Source organism: Dermacentor albipictus, chromosome 2 (genome assembly GCF_038994185.2).
Source record: "Dermacentor albipictus isolate Rhodes 1998 colony chromosome 2, USDA_Dalb.pri_finalv2, whole genome shotgun sequence".
Lineage (NCBI taxonomy): Eukaryota > Metazoa > Arthropoda > Arachnida > Ixodida > Ixodidae > Dermacentor > Dermacentor albipictus.
The window spans coordinates 50533119-50552756 of NC_091822.1; the positions used below are offsets into that span (position 1 = coordinate 50533119).

General features: G+C 44.9%; 1 protein-coding gene across 3 annotated transcripts in view; it reads right to left on the minus strand.

Moving 5' to 3' along the window:
* Window positions 1–255: 255 nt before the first annotated feature.
* Window positions 256–19638, minus strand: part of LOC135904275 (monocarboxylate transporter 13-like) — a 114265-nt gene continuing 94882 nt past the window's right edge. For all 3 annotated transcript variants that reach the window (XM_065434898.1, XM_065434900.1, XM_065434899.1), the window contains 4 exons: window positions 17217–17360; window positions 7698–7923; window positions 4295–4875; window positions 256–2541 (listed from right to left, as the gene is read on the minus strand). In XM_065434898.1, the coding sequence (XP_065290970.1) occupies window positions 2327–2541; window positions 4295–4875; window positions 7698–7923; window positions 17217–17360 (1166 nt within the window). In that variant the 3' untranslated portion in view covers window positions 256–2326. The remainder of the gene's footprint in view (window positions 2542–4294; window positions 4876–7697; window positions 7924–17216; window positions 17361–19638) is intronic.

Below are 19638 nucleotides of genomic sequence, written 5' to 3' on the forward strand. Positions count from 1 at the left end.
TTGACAAATAGCTGAAAGGCTTCGGTGAAATTACAGCTGAGAAAGTCAGTGACATTTCACTTCGTGAACGTGGATTACGCGCAAGCGTGCGAGTGATATGACGCTTTTGCGCGATGCGCGCAGAATGCGTTAAAAATAGTGCATTTGTGTGTAAGCGTAGCGGTTTTTCCAAGGCTTACCTTTTATGCTGTGTTTTATGTACGTTTTACGTTCTTCATAAAGTATAAAGTACCATGAGGAAGGCTGGTAAGACAATGTAAGGAAATACACAAACTTTATTATTTCAAGCGATTTGGTAATAAACTATCCACACTATTTGCTTTCCCCTTCCACTTCTGGAGTCTCCTGGGTATTCGAAGCCCAGGCCTTTTCGTGTATTTGTTCAGCTCGTGCCCGGCGCTTAGCCACGACTTCGAGGTCTGTAGACTCGCGCTCGGCCTACCGCCGCTTAAGTCGCCGCTCCATCCTTCTTGCTCGGCGCTCGGTCTCTCGATCGCGAGGGAAACCCTGTACGTCCATAGAGCACACGGAACCCGTGGCAACTGCCAGGGGAGGTGAACTCAGCGCGCTCTCGCGTACCTTACTACTCATCAAAACTGAGAGCTGGGCGAGTTGGTGTAGTTCCATATTAACGAAAAAGTGCGCGAAAAAGGCGTAGACGTGCACACTTGAGAGGGTGGCTGTTCTCTTTGAGCGTAGTTTTATACTTATTCTGTTTCTTTGGAGATAAACTGTTAGTTGCAAGTTGAGTCCGTGTTTGTCGTTTCCTTCTCGGGTACGTCTTTTTCGCACACTTTTGCGTTAAGATGGACTTTCCTACTCTGCGACGCCTCGCCCCATTTCTCCTTCTCCACTTCGTTTAACGCTACCTAGAGGATAGTCTAGGTGGCGACACCCGGAACTAGACTTTCCTCAAGGTGGCGCTGCTCTGCCGCGTGCTCAGCGCGCCCCCCGGACTTTCCCCGGCTTACGATTCTCTTCACCTCCACCGCCTTCCTCCTCCGATGCTCATGTCCCTCGTGGCGACACACATAATCTCGTCGATTTCAGAGAGGGGGCATGTACTCTCACGCGAAAACGAACCTAGCTGACAAAAAGAAAACACAAATTTAAAAATGGGCACAACATAAACAAACAGCTTTGACATATCAGTAGAATGTTCTAACTCAAACAACCACATAAAACACTTGACGCGTCCACGAGGCTTTCCAAAAGAAACTACGTGTCGCAACCGTACTTCAAAACGTCCTTGCTGCGCTCTCGCAGACATGCGCAACTGGAGTATACATACACACAAACCAAAATGTTTCAAGCGCAACAATGTACACATCACAGACAACAAGTGCAACAAGAACTTAAAAGAATAATAGCGCGGTAACGGTCACCTCAGTGTGTACACAGTTATCACAGAAATGACTGCAGTGCCTTCATGACCTACCAAGAATCTTAAACAAGCCTATAGGTGGCAAGGGATTTTGTACATAAGAAAACTACATCGGCGTAAAATTATGAGAATATTCCACCAACGAAATTACCTTGCATTTCGTGCGATGTGATTCGCTGGCATAATTTAATTTCATTTGCAGGATGCCGAACGCCAGTAGTTATTGCTGCCGCTTTTGAGCAATAAACATTGCTACATAACATACATTCAGATTCTACAGCGCACTGAATTTATCATGCTAAACATAATCACAGTTGATCATGACCGTAGCTCTATGGTCCTTTCGCCCCCGAGACATCGTAATTGTAAGGACTTCAAAAACAGGTGCCACAACCATGATATTCTGTAAATCTAACAAAAAATAAAATAGCGAGACAGATATCAAGGGGTCACACCAAAGTATCTGAGGTAGCGAATTTTGTGGGCGGAAACGCGAATCCCAAAGGATGGAAAACGCACTTCCCGAACGCTCCAATAAGAAGACAGAAAAACTCATTTACACTTTGATTCAACTCAACATGAGTATGATTTTCTTTTTTCCAGGATGCGATATTTTTCTTGAAGTAGATCAATCGGCACAAGTTTGTGACCATCGTTTGGCACACCTGCAGCTACGCCCCTACACTAATGAACAAACATCGCACAACACACATCTGTATGCAATTAGTATTTCTTGCACGTAATTACCCACAACAAACTCTTTGCAGTAAAAAAATGATCTCAGGACTGCCTATCTAAAACTGCTTTCCAACAAATGTCAGAAGGTCAAACATTCATCTGTAGTTCCCGATTACTCTTATCAGCTTGTGGGCTCCAGCTCCACTATTTAGTCGTTTGCACTCGGCTAGGTGGCGAAACACATTTGCTTGAGTGTCAGCAGCATCACGCCATCAACGAAGTCAAATCCATGACTTGGTAGCCAGTCAGCGTTGGAAGGTCACACAATTGGAGTTGAGAACTGCTCGTTGTCCACTTTCGTTTCTTACGGAACCTTTCTGTAAGATTTACGACTAGCCAAACAAAAGTGTTGAGAAACATGAAGCCACTCATGAAGCGGTACAGGTTGTCATAAGATCCCTGCATGTCTCTGAAGAAACCTGCAAAATAGGGCACAAAAGAGGCGTCATATAAACGGTTAAACATTAGCTATAGTAGCGAAGCTCATTCGAATCAGTGAATGGTTAGGCGCACTGCGAGAATAACCAATTCTAGCATTTCTTTTTTTTTCAAGTAGTTGACCTTACCTGAAATATGGAAGTTCTATAAAGAAAGTAACTCATTTTTTTTCGCTTTCTTGAATGCTAGTTTGCACAAATGTATAATTTTTTACACTTACTACGCCGAAGGTATCAAGAAAATTGAGTCCTAAATTTTCGGCGCACGAGTTCTGCTCCGATCGACAAATATTGTGGATGCATTTCACAGTGTTGGTTTCGTATTGTGGAGCTGCTGGCTCCATATTAGTTTTGATTGCACAACAAAACTTTCTCAACCGGTATTACACTAACTCAAATGTGGAAGGAAAGACAGGCGAGAATGTGTCGCGAATGCCTTTCACTGTGTCGAGCCTCATAGAAACAGCGCAGATGACAGGAGAAAGCGATGCGGGCAATAAAGGGGGAAATCTCTTCGACTAGTAACATCACGGGGATGTTGGAAGAATCATTCTTTGTTGGCTTCACTGTTAAAAAACAGAATGTTCGCTTTTGAAGATTCAACATCAGATTTCAAGAGTATTTGCTTTTGCTGCCAAGAAGTTTCAATACGATGTGTAGTAAATCTCTTCGATGTGTAGTAAATCTCTTCGACTAGTAACATCACGGGGATGTTGGAAGAATCATTCTTTGTTGGCTTCACTGTTCCAAAACAGAATGTTCGCTTTTGAAGATTCAACATCAGATTTCGAGAGTATTTGCTTTTGCTGCCAAGAAGTTTCAATACGATGTGTAGTAAAATAGCATGCGGCATTCGTGCTTATATATATACCGGCAGGTAAGCAGGCTGATATCATATTAAACTTCGTTCTGCCGTAAGTTCCGAGGTTTTCTATGCCCTCGTCTCGGTCATACTAGCATTCACTCGTACTTAAGGAAAGAAATGCAGAAAACTTCATAAACTTGATGGTGACTGCCAGAAGCCGCCTCTGGCAAGATCCTTCTACACAATATATCTGTATTTACTCCCTCCCTCTGATTTCTCTTCCTTCCACCCGACCTGCGGCGTGTATATATTCATTTTTATTTACGTGTTCGTTCAGCAGACCGATGCATCCGCGAAGCATCGATAGGTCTGTTCTTGAATAATTTTCATTTATGCGACGAATATTATATATAGTTTTGCATAATGCAAAGCGAACAGGTACTTTTTATATGTCCAGTCTGGCTGATAGCTTAAAACTGGTACTTCAGGGCAGGGATCGCAATACCCTTTGCGCCCGGAAGCTCACAAAAGGACGCGGCAGTCAGAAGTACGCGGCTGAGTAAGCATGTCCCTGAAGTGTGATTTTTGCACATTTTCACGACACAAAAAGTACACGACAAGAAAGGAACAGAAAACCCTCTTTGTTATCTTTAAGGCGCAATTTCCGAGTTCGAACGTGAAGCTTGGATTTATTATTCAGCAACTTAATGGATACATATAATTATTACTCATTTTTATGTGCCCTGATTTCAGTTATCACTTTTGAATTTCCCGTGACAACACGACTCGATGATCTAGTGGACAAACATTGTGATTTAAAGTGGAGCGCTTCATTTCATTGTGGCATAGTGACTCGTATTCCGAGTGGCGAAATTTAACGAAACTTTTCCCCTACTGCTTAGGAACTCGTTACAAGGCAAGTATACTCACCGAAGAGTAGAGGCTTCGTAAGAAAGGACACGGTGGCGATGCAGGTTACTATCACGTTGCTGAAGTTGAGTTGCTCGGCTCCGACGACGTCGCCCATCAGCGAGTTGTGCACTGCAATTGCGTGGCCGCTGAAGACACCGAAGCCGAGGCAGGTGGCCAGCATTGCGGGGTAACTCCGGATCAAGGATATCAGAAGAAATCCGACGCCAATGAAAAAGTAGTCCACCATTACGAGTGTCGATCTCCTCAAGTACCCCTTCTCGGTAGCCAGGGGCATCACAACGCGGCCAATACAGTCCAGCACAGACACCGAAGGCGCGATGGTGATCGCGAAGATGACGGGAATGCCTTTGCTTAAAATGGTGTCCACAGAGATACTCGCGAAGAGGTTAATGACGTAAAAGAAAATCAGGTGCGTCAGTGCTGTGACGTAAAATAGGGGCTTGGTGAATATGGATCCAGGGACGGGCGCACCAACATTTTCTGAAGAGCTCAGCTTAGTTCCCTGCTCGATGCTGAAAATTTTCTGCGCTGCAGTTGAAGGCAAGACGTTATTGTTTTCTTCAGGTTTCCATCTTGGTCTGAAATGAAAAAAAAAGAAAAAAAGAGGATGACAACCCTGACGCTGCGCACAGTTTGTGCAGCAGGCTTATATGGTCGGATGACAAAATAGAGGTTACGTAGTAAGTTATAATCTAAAACTAAGTTAACCAGTCGGCCTCTGTGAGTGTCGATGCTGCCTAAAACGGGGATATTTCCATAAATTTTGGGGGCTAGAATAATCTGTATGAGAGAAGATATCAATGTCAATCTAGATATCTTCTTTTTTCAAATTTGCACCTAACTTCCGAGCATCGCTGCTATAGAAGTACTGTACGTATATTTGCAGGATTGATGACAAAAACAACATTTTTAATGGCAATATGAATATACTTCAAGCAAAAGCATGTTTTGTCGGTCAACATTGCCCCGCCCCCCATGTATCTGTAAGGACAAAATACTGTCCTGACAATAAACGGTGCACCAAGTAGCTTCATTTACGTTGGAATTTCATTTATCTCACGGCGCTAGTCGTGCTCTGTTGCATATAAGTATTACGAAGAGCATGGCAACCCGCGTTGGCATACCATATTATATTATGTACAAAGACTGAACAATTCAAAATGTTTGAATCGCATACGAAAGAAGATCTCACTGAAAAATTCGCAACAGTTTTCCGTTAATTTTCCCGTTGGTTAATCTTTGCAAAAAGTATTAGCATTTGCTTAGTAACCACAAGTTCTTCGAAATTATTAAGGAATATGAACATATATTGTTCCAGAGTTCCAGAAACATTGTCTCCTTACTTTAACCACATGGTTTAGCAATACAAAATCATCGGTGGAGCGAGTTAAAAAGAAGGTTGATTATGTTGGCAATGCTCGAAAGCTGCTGTATAACCGAGCAAGATGACATTAGAAGGCATCACCTATACTGTAAAGTAAAAATATATCCTCACGTGTTACTACGCGTAAGACTGTAGCACTTCTCACACAGCTTGTCCGTAGCTGCAACCCTAGCTTATACTCCACTAGATCTTTATTTCACAATCACATTTTTTGTCGCATTGCAAAGCTAGAAACAATCACACCGCACGTTGAAATTCAGGTCAAGTTGTGGCGTTGAATAGAGCATCCTGCCATATAAAACGACCTATCTGACATTGCTATGCCCCCATCTTGACCCAGCGCACAGAATGGATGTGCCAAGAGGACACAAGGGGTATGCAGCCCTAGATTATATCACTGGAGCCCCATCCCCGACAGACACCTCCGCGTCGAGCGCAGTTGCTTAACGGATAGCCATAGAAACTAAGCAGCAGGCAGGATACTAGGGATAGTGATAGTTCTTGCGAAGTTTCATCTGGCGTGTCGTAATCACAAGAGATTTTAACTTGGTCACGGTATACTTCGGCACTGTGGCTGACAGCGATATTGCCACTTCCCTGAGTCTGCTAATGCTCCCATGAGGTTTTATGACTCGCAGATGGTATAGAGATGTGCAGCTGCTTACACAAGAAAGCTATCGCTGACTGTCACAAACGTCTTCGATTGTTTCTGCCGCATCTTTTTCTTTCTATTTGCAGTCGCTGCATGCTTGTCACACGTCCGCAGGATTTCGCTCTTCCGGTAAACCAGATGTCTTTATCTTCTCTCTGTGCGGTATATATACTCCGTTTGCGTACTTGGCGGGCAACACTGCTGAAGTTGCTAAGTACTGTAGTCATAGATGTCTCATTCCACGCGTTTCACAAAACAGTTCTGCCTGACTTAAGACGTTTACTAATCGATAACACTTTACATGTCACAAGTACAATTTGTGGGTGTCAGGGTACGTGAAATCACATACTTTTGGCGCACCTTTGTGCGGCTTCTACGCGACGCACAATGTTTCACTCGCCAGCGCCAGCAGTGCTCCGTGACCACTCGTCACACAATCATGTCCCTCCTCTCGTTCGGTGGAATGTAGAGCCTGATTTGTGACGCCATCCATGTAATAAATACGTCATATTTTGTTACGCATAAGTGCGAGAGGAATACATCAAATTTGTCTTGCCACATACCTATGTTTATTTCATACGTGACGCACTAATTTTTGCTCCCACATGAGAGAGATAAGTGAAGTCTCTAACATTCGTCGCGTTCCATGCAATAGATGAAACGGAGTACAAGTGGCCGTTTTTTGAAAAAAAAATTAGCTGGCACAGCGCAATCGTCTCTCCTCCCCTTCCTTCCACACTGTTTCCTGCTACGTCACGTTATGTTTGTGACCCAACTCACTCTACTCTCTTTCTGCTTTCGCGAATAGCGGGAATTATGTAGGGCTCCTGAAATTTCTGTAACTGTGGCGCACATGTTCGTCCAAGAATGTTAGAGTATATTTGTGATTAATTTTTTGGTAGCCTACTTACATGCTTTCCTAGGACAGCTTGCACGAACATTGAATAAAGAAAATAATAATGAATCTAAGAGCGCTTTCTTGTGCGGACTGGGCGTTGTCTATGGAACATTTAGGAGCGCGTTATTAAATTCGATATTATTTTCATTATTAAATGTTCGCGCAAGCCACCCCTGGAGTCGTAATCTTATTCAAAATTCGCCCTTCTAACTCACATTCAGCGTAAGGGTACTTCATCCACTCAAGCTTCTTTTGCAAGGGAAGTTGCATGATCTTCGCCGACCTTGTTTGGCTGTGCACGCACTTCTGACGGCATCTACTGCTTGTGCAACGTATACAGATACTTTGTAGCAACGTGATAGCTTGTGAAGAATCAAAGGAAATGCCGCTTGAGTGAGCTGCAAGCAAACAGTGCGCATAACCGTGATTCTTCCCGGCACGCATGCAGTGACTAAAAGTAACTAACCTGAAAAGCACACAGAGTACAGGCACGTTGAGCAGCACTCCGGCAAGAAAGAGCATCATCCACGAGTAGCCGAATTCCTGCGCAATGTATAGCAGTATGCGAGGGAAGAAGGAGCCAGCACCGCAGAACGCGACCATGTTCAGCTGCATCAGGAGACGCCGCTTGGTGACGAAGGTGCGCTCGATGAACGTGCCAGTCAGCACGAACACGAGACCAGCCCCAATGCCTGCGCATTCAGAAATACCAAAACAGTGAACCGGCAGAAGGAGAAAAAAGAGATGAAAATGTATCGAGGTCTGTCAGTGTAAGTACTGGCTGTCTACCTTCTACCACAATATAGCTAAAGGAAATAAAACGTGATACAAGTAGAGAATAGATGAAAAAACAAAACGAGATAAAGAGAGCTCTTATTGAAGGAAGCGCTAAAAGGTCTGGCTTTGCAGATTTGCTGTGACCTAGTAATCATCGCTAATGCAGTGCCACGCGCTCCAACTTTCAGAGGCGGTCAAACAATCCACAACTCCTTCCCTACTGCAGCGACGCGTTTAAGAAGTGGACTACTGAACCCGGTGAGAACGAACCACTATACTGAGACTCTCTCCTCCGTCAGATGGGAATCTTCGTATTTGTCAAATACGGTCGAGAACACTTTTCTTGCGACAATGTAACCGGAACGTTATCACCACACGCAGGAGCCACTAAGTATACACACATGACGCGACGAGACGACATTTCAGAGAAAAAGAATGTGTCGACAGTTAGTACTTTATACTTAAGTACTAACTCTCGACATAATCTTACCGCGAACAAGATAGACAAAAGAGGCAGAATGAAACCTGCACCGGGTTTAGCGTTCGCGCCGACACCTTCTTTGTGTGTCTTGATCACACGCACGAAATTCGTTTCTTCGTAAGAGAACAAGGCTTAGATAGTGGCATAAGATCATTCGCTAATGATTGGTTAGCTCTTCCTACGAAGGGTACACCATTTTGTGTTGGTCACGCGAAAGTTGTGTCCGATTTTCCCATATCCTGCATTAAATTGAATTGAATGCGTTGTACCTACAAATAAAAATGTTGATTTATTGTTATGCTTCAAGAGACTACATTTTGTGTACGTCGTTACGTGCTTAAACTACGCCATCATGTCGGAAAATAGCTTGCTTTGTAAACAATTATTACATAAGAAAGTGTGAGCTGCCTTCATTTCTAAAGGGTTATAACTACCATAGATGGACAAAATACAAAAAATGCACAAAAAAGATAATACTCGGAATTTATGCAAAAGAGGAGCCGTCGTAAACATTTTTTTTAAACCTTCCCCATACTATCATTCCATCTCGTGATCCACGGCAGACTTTATGAGGATGTCAGCGGAAACACTAAGCCGTAATAGAATATCTGTTTAATTCAATATGCGTGATTGTATATATATTTGAAAATCGATCCGACGTTCAATGCGCACGTGCTGTGCACGTGTTACCCATTGCGTCACGGAGTGTCTGAATTGGACGCGCGCTTTCATTTCATCGCTTCTCGCCTATCTACATGAAGGATGGACAATGGATTTAATCACGCCATCCACTATCTCCACGCCCGCATATTCGCTTCCATCTCCCGTGTCCCGCTCTGCTCGTTCGGGCATACTAACACCCTGCCTATTTGTAGGGCGAAAAACACCAACAATTGAAAGTAGGTGCAGTAGCTAAAGCAAGATATCGCTTAAAAAACCTTATTAATCAAACTTTGAAAACGAAGCCCCAAAGAAAACCGCTCAGAAGACACGCCTCTATCATTGCCTCAAATTAAGAGATGCGTGCCATTGTTGAATTCTAGCATCACTGTTTCTTATAAGTGGTGATCTCAAACGAGTCATCGGAAATTCAGTTACGTGAGCAATTCAAGAATATGCAAGGCCGTTTACTCAGCGTGGTGGATAAGCGGCTGTGGTGTTGTGCTACCAAGCATGAGGTCGCCGGATTGAATCACAAGCCTCTGCAGCCACATTTAGATGGGCGCGAAATGCAGAAACGTCCGCGTTTCGTGCATCGGAGGCACGTTAGAGATCGGAGGCACGTGCATCGGAGGCACGTTCATTAAACGCACGCACCTCTGCTGGACGTTACCTTCAGTGTGCCTTCAGGGCTTTCAGTTTAATGCACGTGAACGCAAATGTAAGGAAGAAGTTAGAAGACGCGATCCCGTCTGGTGCATCGGGACAAATGTATCCAAGCGAAGACAATTCGTTACCAGCCATCCTGCTATTATTCCGACGCATCTCGCAAGGCCTACGGACGCCGGAATCATCGAACTATCTGAATGATTGGACGCGCTATGCACTTTCATAACTAACCTTTCAGGTGAGTCTAGAGGAAGCAAGAGGAAGAAATATAATCAAGTTTTTAGAGTAGCAAGGATTAGCAGTGAAGATCAACGGGGAGCATCTAGACTTGCGGTTTTCAATATATATCACGCTATCGAGCCATAAAACAAATGGCTTGATCAAAAATTATTTAGGATCTTAATCGACAAAGTGGTTGATTACAAATTAGGTCTCGGGATTACGATAAACAGACAAATATATTATGCAAGACTTGGCAAGAAAACAAAAATTCGTTGTTATCTGTAAACCCCAAGAATAGGAACAAGAGTACATATAGCTAGGCAAATTAGACACATGTGACCCTGATCTCAAAATGCATCTCACAGAAAAATAAAATCTGTGGATGCCACGCACTATTGGATTCGGTGTAAGCGATGCTTTCTCTCTTTGCTTAAACTGACGCTGCGATGATGGCTGCGAATGAGTACCTTCTTCAGCGTTTAGTCCAAAACGAGCGTGGTGAGTTGATTCTAAAAGCTACCGTCCGTGCACCACTGCTGCTTGTTTGCGTCGTGCACAGAACGCAAAGAGAGACGTGTTTGCTTGAGGCGTTCTTGTGCGTCGTTGTTCATAATCAATGTGTCGGAGGATTGAGCATTACCATTCCCTCGCATGGCACATCACATCGTCGCAGAAGTGCTAAACTTTAATTGAATTACGGGGATGCACGTAATTCAATTAATTACTATAATTGTATGTATATATTGTATACATACATCCGCGGTGCGCAACACATTTCGTGGCGTAGCGAAGACGCTATACTTTATCCGCGCGTCGTTTCTTTCGAACGATCCCCAGTGTCCTCGACGCTGAGTGCAAGCTTTGGAGCCATTTTGGTGGCGCGTGTTTACGTGCTCCTTCTGCATACGTGGCCAGCACGCTGTTGAGACGCCAGCTCCAAGCGCCTCTTCAGGCTATGGACGATTGTAATGTTTGCACTATCACAGCCCGAAACTCGACCTCGACAGCCCAGCAGCTGCATTTTGGTCACACAGGAAAGGAAGCACAGCACATCCGATACGCACAAACTGGGTAACGCTGCCGTGTCGGCGCCGGCTGGGATGCGCGGAAGCGAGCGCCATCTGGTAGTGTTGTTAGGAACCCAGCGGCACGCGCGGCAAGACCATCACGACAGCAGGGCCGGTCATGCCGCGCGTTCCGCTGGGTTCCTAACAACACTACCAGATGGCGCTCACATCCTCGCGAGAAGAGGCAACGAAAACTACGCTGTAAAAATGACTTGGAGCGCACACGGCTGGCATTACCAAGTCGTTACCGACGCTTGCCGTTATCCTTGAAATGAGAACTGCAAAGTTGTTGCGTTCTAGCGGTGCTAAAATAAGGGGCAGATATTTGGAGATTAACAAAGAAGCTTGAGAAGCAGTTAAGGGCCGTGCAACGGGAGACTGAACGAAAAATTATAGGCGTGACCTTAAGGAACAGGAATACAGCCGCGTGGATTACAGAGCAAGCGGGAGTAGGTTATATACACAGGCATTAGCAGGAAGAAATGGAGTTGGCAGGACATGTAATGCGTGGGGCAGATAGCGACTGGCCTATTAGAGTTACAGGATGGGTGCGAAGAGAAGGGAAGCGCAGTCGAAGACGGCAGATAAATAGCGGGTATGATAAAATTAACAAACTGGCAGGTTTAAGATGTGGTCTGGTGCTGCAAGACAGGGGAGATTGGCGATCGCGTTCTCGTCCTGCACTGGACATATGTGGGTGACGATGATGGCGACGAATATACGAAGGTGCTGTTTTACATGATTAGCCGCTGGCAGGCCTTAGGAAGCCGGGAACTGGATATAAGGCGAATAAAGGCAGCCCAGGGCGGCAGCTGTTGATAGCAAGCACCGAGGCGAGATCCAGTACAAGCATGCAGTCATCTTCCTGCCGTAATCGTCACTTTATGGTCTTCATTATGTTGCGATCATTCGTACGTGATCGTTCCGCCGTCCTCATTCTGCCATCTTCACTGCTTTGTAATCACGTGATCGTCATCATCATTGTCGTCGTCAATGCGTCGTCCTCACGCCACCGTGATCCTTCGTTGTCATTCCGTTGTCACCATGCGGCCATCACCATGCCATCGTTGTCGTTGATTCATGGTGGTACCCTCATCGTGATTCCAGCTTCGTCGTGTCGTTGCCGTGCTGTCATCCTCGCGCCATTTATCTTCAGACAGTCGCCTTTCGATTGTCGTCATGATGCCGTATTATACCACTGTCGTTGTTCCATCCTCGTCATTCCTTATTCGCCATTCTATCGTCCTGATTACGCCACGCTTTTTGACCCTCATCCTCATTTAGTGACTCACAATCGTTCAATTGTCATCAATAAAGTGCCGCCCTGCCATCACCGTTACTGTGCCATAATCATGCGGTCCTCCTCATTCGTTCATGGTCACCGCGTCCTTACGATGCCACCGCATTCAGTGCACCCTCGTCATTTCACCTTCGCCATCCAATTTCCATCATGCTATCATCGCTACGCTGTTGTTGCAGAGTTGTCAACCCAATGTCATCATGTCTTCCTCGCTGCACCACCATCATTCCTTATTCGTCTTGCGATCGTTATTATCATGGCGTCATAGTTTGTCAGTCTTTGTCATTAGGTCATAGTGATTGCCATTTTCGCCCTGCCGTCGTCGTCATACCGTTATGGTCCCACTCACATTGTAATTACTTCATGATCAATCCTTCGACATCGTGCGTGCGATCTACATGCTCGAGCGGCACAAATTTATCTTGAGCTACGCGTGCCTCGGTGAAAGTGTGTCTAATTTTACCGTGTGCTCTCTACATAAATGTTTGTTATTCGAGAGACTCGTTCTTCGCAAACTACAATGAAAGTTTCGCTTAAGCCGATTTCTAGCGCGTCGCATCAGCATTTTTTTCGTCCGAGCATATAAATGAAAAATAAATGCTGCAGCACGTGCGGTTCCTCATCTACCGCGTTTCAACCGTTTCAACACTTGCCCAATATATGACACCACATGGCCGCATCGTAACCGCAAAAATAAAACCACGAGCAGCACACGGTGGTCGCTTGCCAATCGAGGTATCGCCCGCGGAAACCGAGTGCACGTGCCACCTGTTGCTGGAGTATCTATCTGAAGCGCAAAACCGGGAGGTGAAATGCGGCCGCGCGCTGTGCTTTAACGAGCCTCTAACTTTCGACCCAATTCTTTCACAGAACGACGCTTCGGTATCGCGCTATGCGAAGACCGGATGTAATAACTTCACTGTTGATGCTATAAATCCGACTCGTGTTGAACTTTCTGCCCTGTGTGGAAAATCAAGCGAGCAAAGAGCATATACCGTATATAATCACGTAAGGTCCGCATTTTATTTTCGGAATCTTGATTAAGTGGCGCCTCTACATAAGGAAGGGGGGTGGGGGAGGTTGCCATAGCGGTGTGCTCTTTCTGACCGTGAGTAATGTTCGTCACTTCTCTGGGCAGAAAGCGCGAACGCTGTCGTTTTCATAACGCGTATATTCGTTCGCGCAAGTACGACACGCTGTTGGTACCCGTATATGACACACTATTTTCGCTGCCACCACTGCTAAGATTCCGTTCGGTAGCGGGCTCACGGATACAATCGTCCTCAGTGTATCTGAAGGCGTTAGATGTAACTGTTACGTGGAAACTTGTCTCAGCGATTCCCGAAGACCGCGCACGCCACCTCCTCGGAATCCAATAGCATGCACACAAGCTGCGACGTTCATTCCTCTCTTAGAATTCTTTTTTTTTCAACTTTATTTTTCTCATTTTGGGCTGCCAAGTAGGCCACAAAATGGTATCAAGCGTAGGCTTCACGACAAAGTGGACTTGTGCGGCAATGATGCATGATCCTTCATGTATAACGATACACGCTGCAAGTCGCAAGGACATCGTAGATGACAACGAACGGGAATTTCTGCACTGCCAAACAACGAAGCTTCTTATTTCTTATTGAATTCAACAGTGCGTAGGTGACAAAACTAATAGACATTGTTACTTTTAATTCGATTTTCCCTAGTCCTTCCTAAGAGCTAATTGCTTTCCTGGCGAATCCACGTGTCTCGTACACTTTTACAGCCCACTGTGCTTTCTCCCTCACGCACTGAATGAATGAAATACTCGATAACAATAGACACTACACTTATCGACAACTAAATCGTCAAAATGTACCTTTTCCGTGCGCATGCTACTTATGTATACAGCTGATCAGTATGTCCTTCTTTTTTCTCTCTGTATTCTTTTCGTGTGCTGTTAGAGTAATATGTCAGCGAGTGAATATTTTATAGTTCTGTTCATGTTATGCTTAGTCTCTGTGTATGGACTTCTGCTGTTTTGCATGAACATTGCTAGTGTATACTGCTGTTGTGTTTTGCATTCCGCATTTTCGTATTGTACTTATGTACCGATTCCTGCTATGGCTGCTAAAGGGTGGCAACAGTTATCTGACAAATAACAAAAAAATTCACAATAAAGAGACTGCGACGGAAAACTATGCCGTCAAATGGTCTCCAATCAGTTGTGCTACATGCTGACGACTTGACTGAGCTGGGTAAGTTTGCACGACTCGTCTTCATCACAGACAAAATATAGGAACGCAACATCGCCGTTCATGGCGGCGCACAAGGCTCTCGAGCAGCTACTGCTCTTCTTTTAACAAATGGTTGGCCTTTGTTATCGCATTTGACTACATACGCGACAGTTCAATTTTGCGTGCACATGATTAGGCCAACTTCCCTTTTCATTCTCTTTCATCTTTCTATTCGCTCCTAACCAGTGCTTGTGTGTTCATAGGGCAGATAACCAGATACTTTTCTGGTTAACCTACCCACCTTACTCTATAGACGTTTTATTTTTACGTATATTAAAATTACAAGCCAACCTGAATGAAGTTCTGCAGCAGCCTTGTAGTTTCCTTAGAACCATCGTTCTCTAACACTTCGAAGAGTGCAATAATTTTGAAGAATTGAAGAAAGCGTTGAACTAATGTTAAAACTTTGATCTGCCGAAGTAGGGCTTAAGGAGGCATTTTCGCCCGTTTTCCGTGTGTGTGAAAGCATCAAGAATGAATTCGCTTTTATTTTGTATTCCCGCAAAAGCGCTACATATTTACTCAGGCAAATATTTCTCCGCCAGCTACGCTGAATATTTTGTTCATTTATTCACATGGAACTTCATGACTCTTCTTTTAAGCCATTGTCCGGCGAACGAAACCGATTTTCCTTGCAGAATTAAGGCGCCAGGGAAGTTTGGATTTCTCAGTCTCAGAGCGCGGGACGAAATAATTGCCTAGAAGACGAAGACAGAGTTTGTCACGTTCTTTCTCTTGGAATTCCAACTCATTCTTTTCTGACCCACTACGGTGGCTTAGCAGCTATGGTGTGGCGCTGCTAAGCACGACGTCGCGGGATGAAATCGCGGCCACGGCGGCTTCATTTCCATTGGAGCGAAATGCAAGAACGCCCGTATCGCGTGCATTCGGGACACGTTAACCCAATAGCGCCCACTTTACTATAACTAGTACGCTTGGTTTCGCATGGCTCCCTTTTGAACAGCTGTATATTTCCTCTTGGCTATTTCCGTTTCTTGTACAGAGCAGACACGCACATAAACGTTAACACAGGCTATAACGTACTGTGTGGTCCATATCTAAAAAAAATGTCGCAAATTGCAGCAAAGCTGCAGACTTCGGACAAATTTTGATGAGCAAACCGCTTTATATTTATTTCTGCTCGCTTGGTCTATATATTTCCATTGTGCTTTTTTAGCAGTGTTTAGTAGATGTGTTCAGCGTGTTGGAAAATAACTATCCTATCTGCGGCTTCGTTTCGAAGAATGGAACACACATTGAAAGTTTGGTGCACTGGGCGTTAGCATTTACAAATCTGCACTTTTATTTCTCAGTGCTGTTCCACCATGGTATAGATCGTTTTTCTTCGGAAGAAGCCGTTCTGTCACTTGCGCGATGCTCTGAATGCGAGTGCAGAAAACATAGAAGAGGACTTTCTGTCGTCATTGCACCACTAAGACCAGCTCAGGATACGGATGAGGAGGAATGCGACCACGAGAACACCGATGCTTTCCCTGGTTAGTGTAGGTTAGCAGAGCCTGCAACAATATTCCGCCAAAATGGTTTTACTTCAATAGCATTAGTGAGGCCACCTCAGCCGTGCTCGTTATACCGGGGTTGCTGTGCTTGCTCGCTATCACATATGTGTGTTGGGGCGCTCATATGGTGGATAGCCATGGTCACTACGAAAAAAATCGGAAAGCAGCTGGGGTGCCGGTATTGTCATGCCGGAGCGTCATGGAGATGTGAGAAGTGCGCAGCCACGTTATGCCTCAAAAAAGTGTGGTTCAAGAAATTTCGTACAATGAGTTGAAGCGCAAATACTTGGCCATTGCAACTCCGTACGCCCGGTGTACTAGATGCAGTACACCACTGTAACTTGAGAACCAATGAATGTTGGTCGATAACTTTTTAAAGATGTAATATTTGTGTTATTCCCTGATTATTTTTCATACTTTGATGAAAGCCGCGCATGGACCTTTATCGTGGTTTATAATGAGTTAAAGGTCGCCTAGTAGTCAAAGCTACTCTAAAGTCCCTTACTTCGGCGTGCCTCATAATCAAATCGTAGTGTTGGCACGAGTAACCCCAGAATTCAATCCAACGACTTATTTTTGTGTTGCCGCTCGGTAATCTGACATAAGCAAACTTTTTTTCTGGTTCTCATAGCCCTTGCATGACGTCATGTTCATTCTTTACGTGTATTCCGAGGTTGGCAGTGTACTTGGAAAACCAAATAGGTGAAATGATGTGCGTGTGTTCAAACTGGTAAAAAGAAAATATGCGGAATTGAATTGGCATATTATATTGTCCCCTCACTTTGTAGCATTTGCCTGTGCGATCCTTTTACATTCTGACCTCACAAAGGTGTTCGTGCCTCACTGGTTGCTATGAGCGCAAAAGGAACAGGTTAGTTGATGACGATGAGTTGACCGCGTTAATTGTGCTCGCGTTAATTCGCACGGAAAAGGCTTATTCGAGATTTTGTACACTTTAAGCTACAGGAACACTCTCGAGAGGCATGAATCGCAAGAACCGAGTGGGTTTGGACTCATGAACTGACCGTGTAGCAGACCAAAGGTCACCGCCAAGATAGTGACGTCTGGGGCGCAGTAGGCGCCGAACATCCCAGCCACTTGGCACGCTGAGCCGACCATGATCAATGGCCAGGGTGGTGACCACTGAAGCAGGAACTTGCACAGGACCCCTGAGAGACGCAAAGGGCCAATGAGCGAAAGAAACATGAGAAATATTACTTGTGCGGCGTACTTCAAATATCTGAAGTGATTGGCCGGCAGCATTGAAAGCAAAACCTCTATATTTATAATTTAATGCACGGCATACGTAAATAGCGAGATCCAGTGCCACTTTTGGGGTGATGTCCTTCCGGACTATTTTACATTTTTAAGGAAATTACCGAATTTGTAAAGCTGTGCCATTTTGAAAGGCGAACACTAGGAGCCAGCGACTGATGGGCGACAATATAACGTGGTGGGTGGGTCGCGCTGAGTGATACTGGCCCAGATGGCACCCGTCTGGGATGTATAATTACGAGTGTGCGCCGGTACAGTGACGAGGCTGTCGTCGGCACCAATACACCTCCGAATACTGCCAGGGACCCACGCGTCTCTCCGACAACGGCAACAGCATTCGCCGCGGCGAAGCAGCAGAGCCACGGCAGATGTGCTTGGGCTTCCAGTTCCAGGAAGCGATGGAGCATCGAGATACACGAGCACGGCTGGCACTGACAGCACGCTGAACGGAAAGAAAATCACCCAGCAGAAACTCAGCAGCAGCTGTGCGCGTTTGATTGCGCAATTAGAGGACGTAAGTGTTGCGCCATTTCTAGAATTCTCTCAGCCGTGCAGCTTAAAACACACAGACAGACAACAAGCGGACGCGACTGGCAAATTCATTTGGATTCCCTAAACATTATGGCAGCCTTGCTTCTGCAAACCGCATAATAATTGTTTTCTCATTACCGCTGTATTCAATGACATAACGAGTATGTAAGCCACCCATCTAATCGATGGTCACTACACGTCATGTAATAGGTCTAGCCAGTATTCCTAATGGGCTTTGAAGTGGTTCTCTGAGCCGTTATTTCGGAACTCTAGAAGATTTTTCGGCACACGAAGCTTTAGGAAGCAGGACTAGCCGTCTGTTACGTATGCACATGCTTATATGCCAGCCAACTCGTGTGCGTGCGTGCTTGCGTGAGTGAGTGATGAACACGAAGATAGGGGTTAGCCGAGGGGCCCGATTTTTTTAATAATGTCAGAAGAGGCCAACAAACAATGACTCCAAGGACAACGCAGGGGAAATTACTTGTACTTAATAATTCAATTAAAGAAATGATAAATTAATGAGAGTGAAAGTGAATGAAAAAACAACTGGCCGCTGGTGGTGAACGACCCCACGTCTTCACATTATGCGTGCGATGCTCTACCAATAGAGCCACCGCGGCGCCCATTTTCCCATCCACTTTCTGGGGTACTTATGTATTACTTATGTACTACAAGAACTAACCCTGGAAGTGTTAGTCAGTGCCACCACTGTAATGCGAAGGCGGGGGATCATTCCCTACCTGGGGCAAATAGTTTTTCATCCAGTTTCACTTCCATTAAGTTATTATTTCCTTAATTCAATTATTCCCATCCATGGCGGCCACATATCGATGGGGGCGAAATGTGAAAACACCCGTGTACTTAGATTTATACACGTGTAACACGGGCAACTCGGATCTCCTTCAAACTTCCTTCCCTTAAAGGACCGCAAGGGAGTTTCACGTCAAAGGAGTTCCGTGTCACACGGCCTATGAGTGAGCTTTCGAAAGCTGCCGCTTGGGGCCCATTAGGCGCTGCTCACCTCGTACACAGTCATGAAAAAAACACGTCATATAATGCTAAAAAGTTTTGGTTACTTTTCTTTTTTTTACAAAATCGCGTTGACCAAAACAACAAAAAATGGCGCAGTCAGGGCAGGCGCAGCAGCTATTCCGAGAACGCCCGGTTCGAGAGTCGAATGTAGCTTCTCAACTGAAATATTTATCTTTGTCAGTGCACAAATGCTATATTATATGCAATAAGAACAGTTATAATTGCTGGTAAAAGTGAAAATATTAAAAATCAGGGTGATTTCTTGACTCGAAATACAAGCACGCTGGGAACAAGAGTACTCCCTTCAGTCTGCAAGGGAGATCTTCCACCTCCTTTCGCTAGCAACTTCCTTAAACTTCCTTTGCTAAAGGACTGCCGTGTGACATGGCACGCATCTCCCTCGAGATAAAGACGTCCTTGGTGGAAGGGATTTAAAAGGACTTTAGCCGCGTCCGTGTGACAGGGGTATTAGGTGCATGTTAAAAAACCCCAGGTGGTCGAAATTTCCGGAGTCCTCCACTACGGCGTGCCTCATAATGAGAAAGTGCTTTTGGCACGTAAAACCCTATAATTTTTTTTTTAATTTTTTAATCCAATTATTAAGTA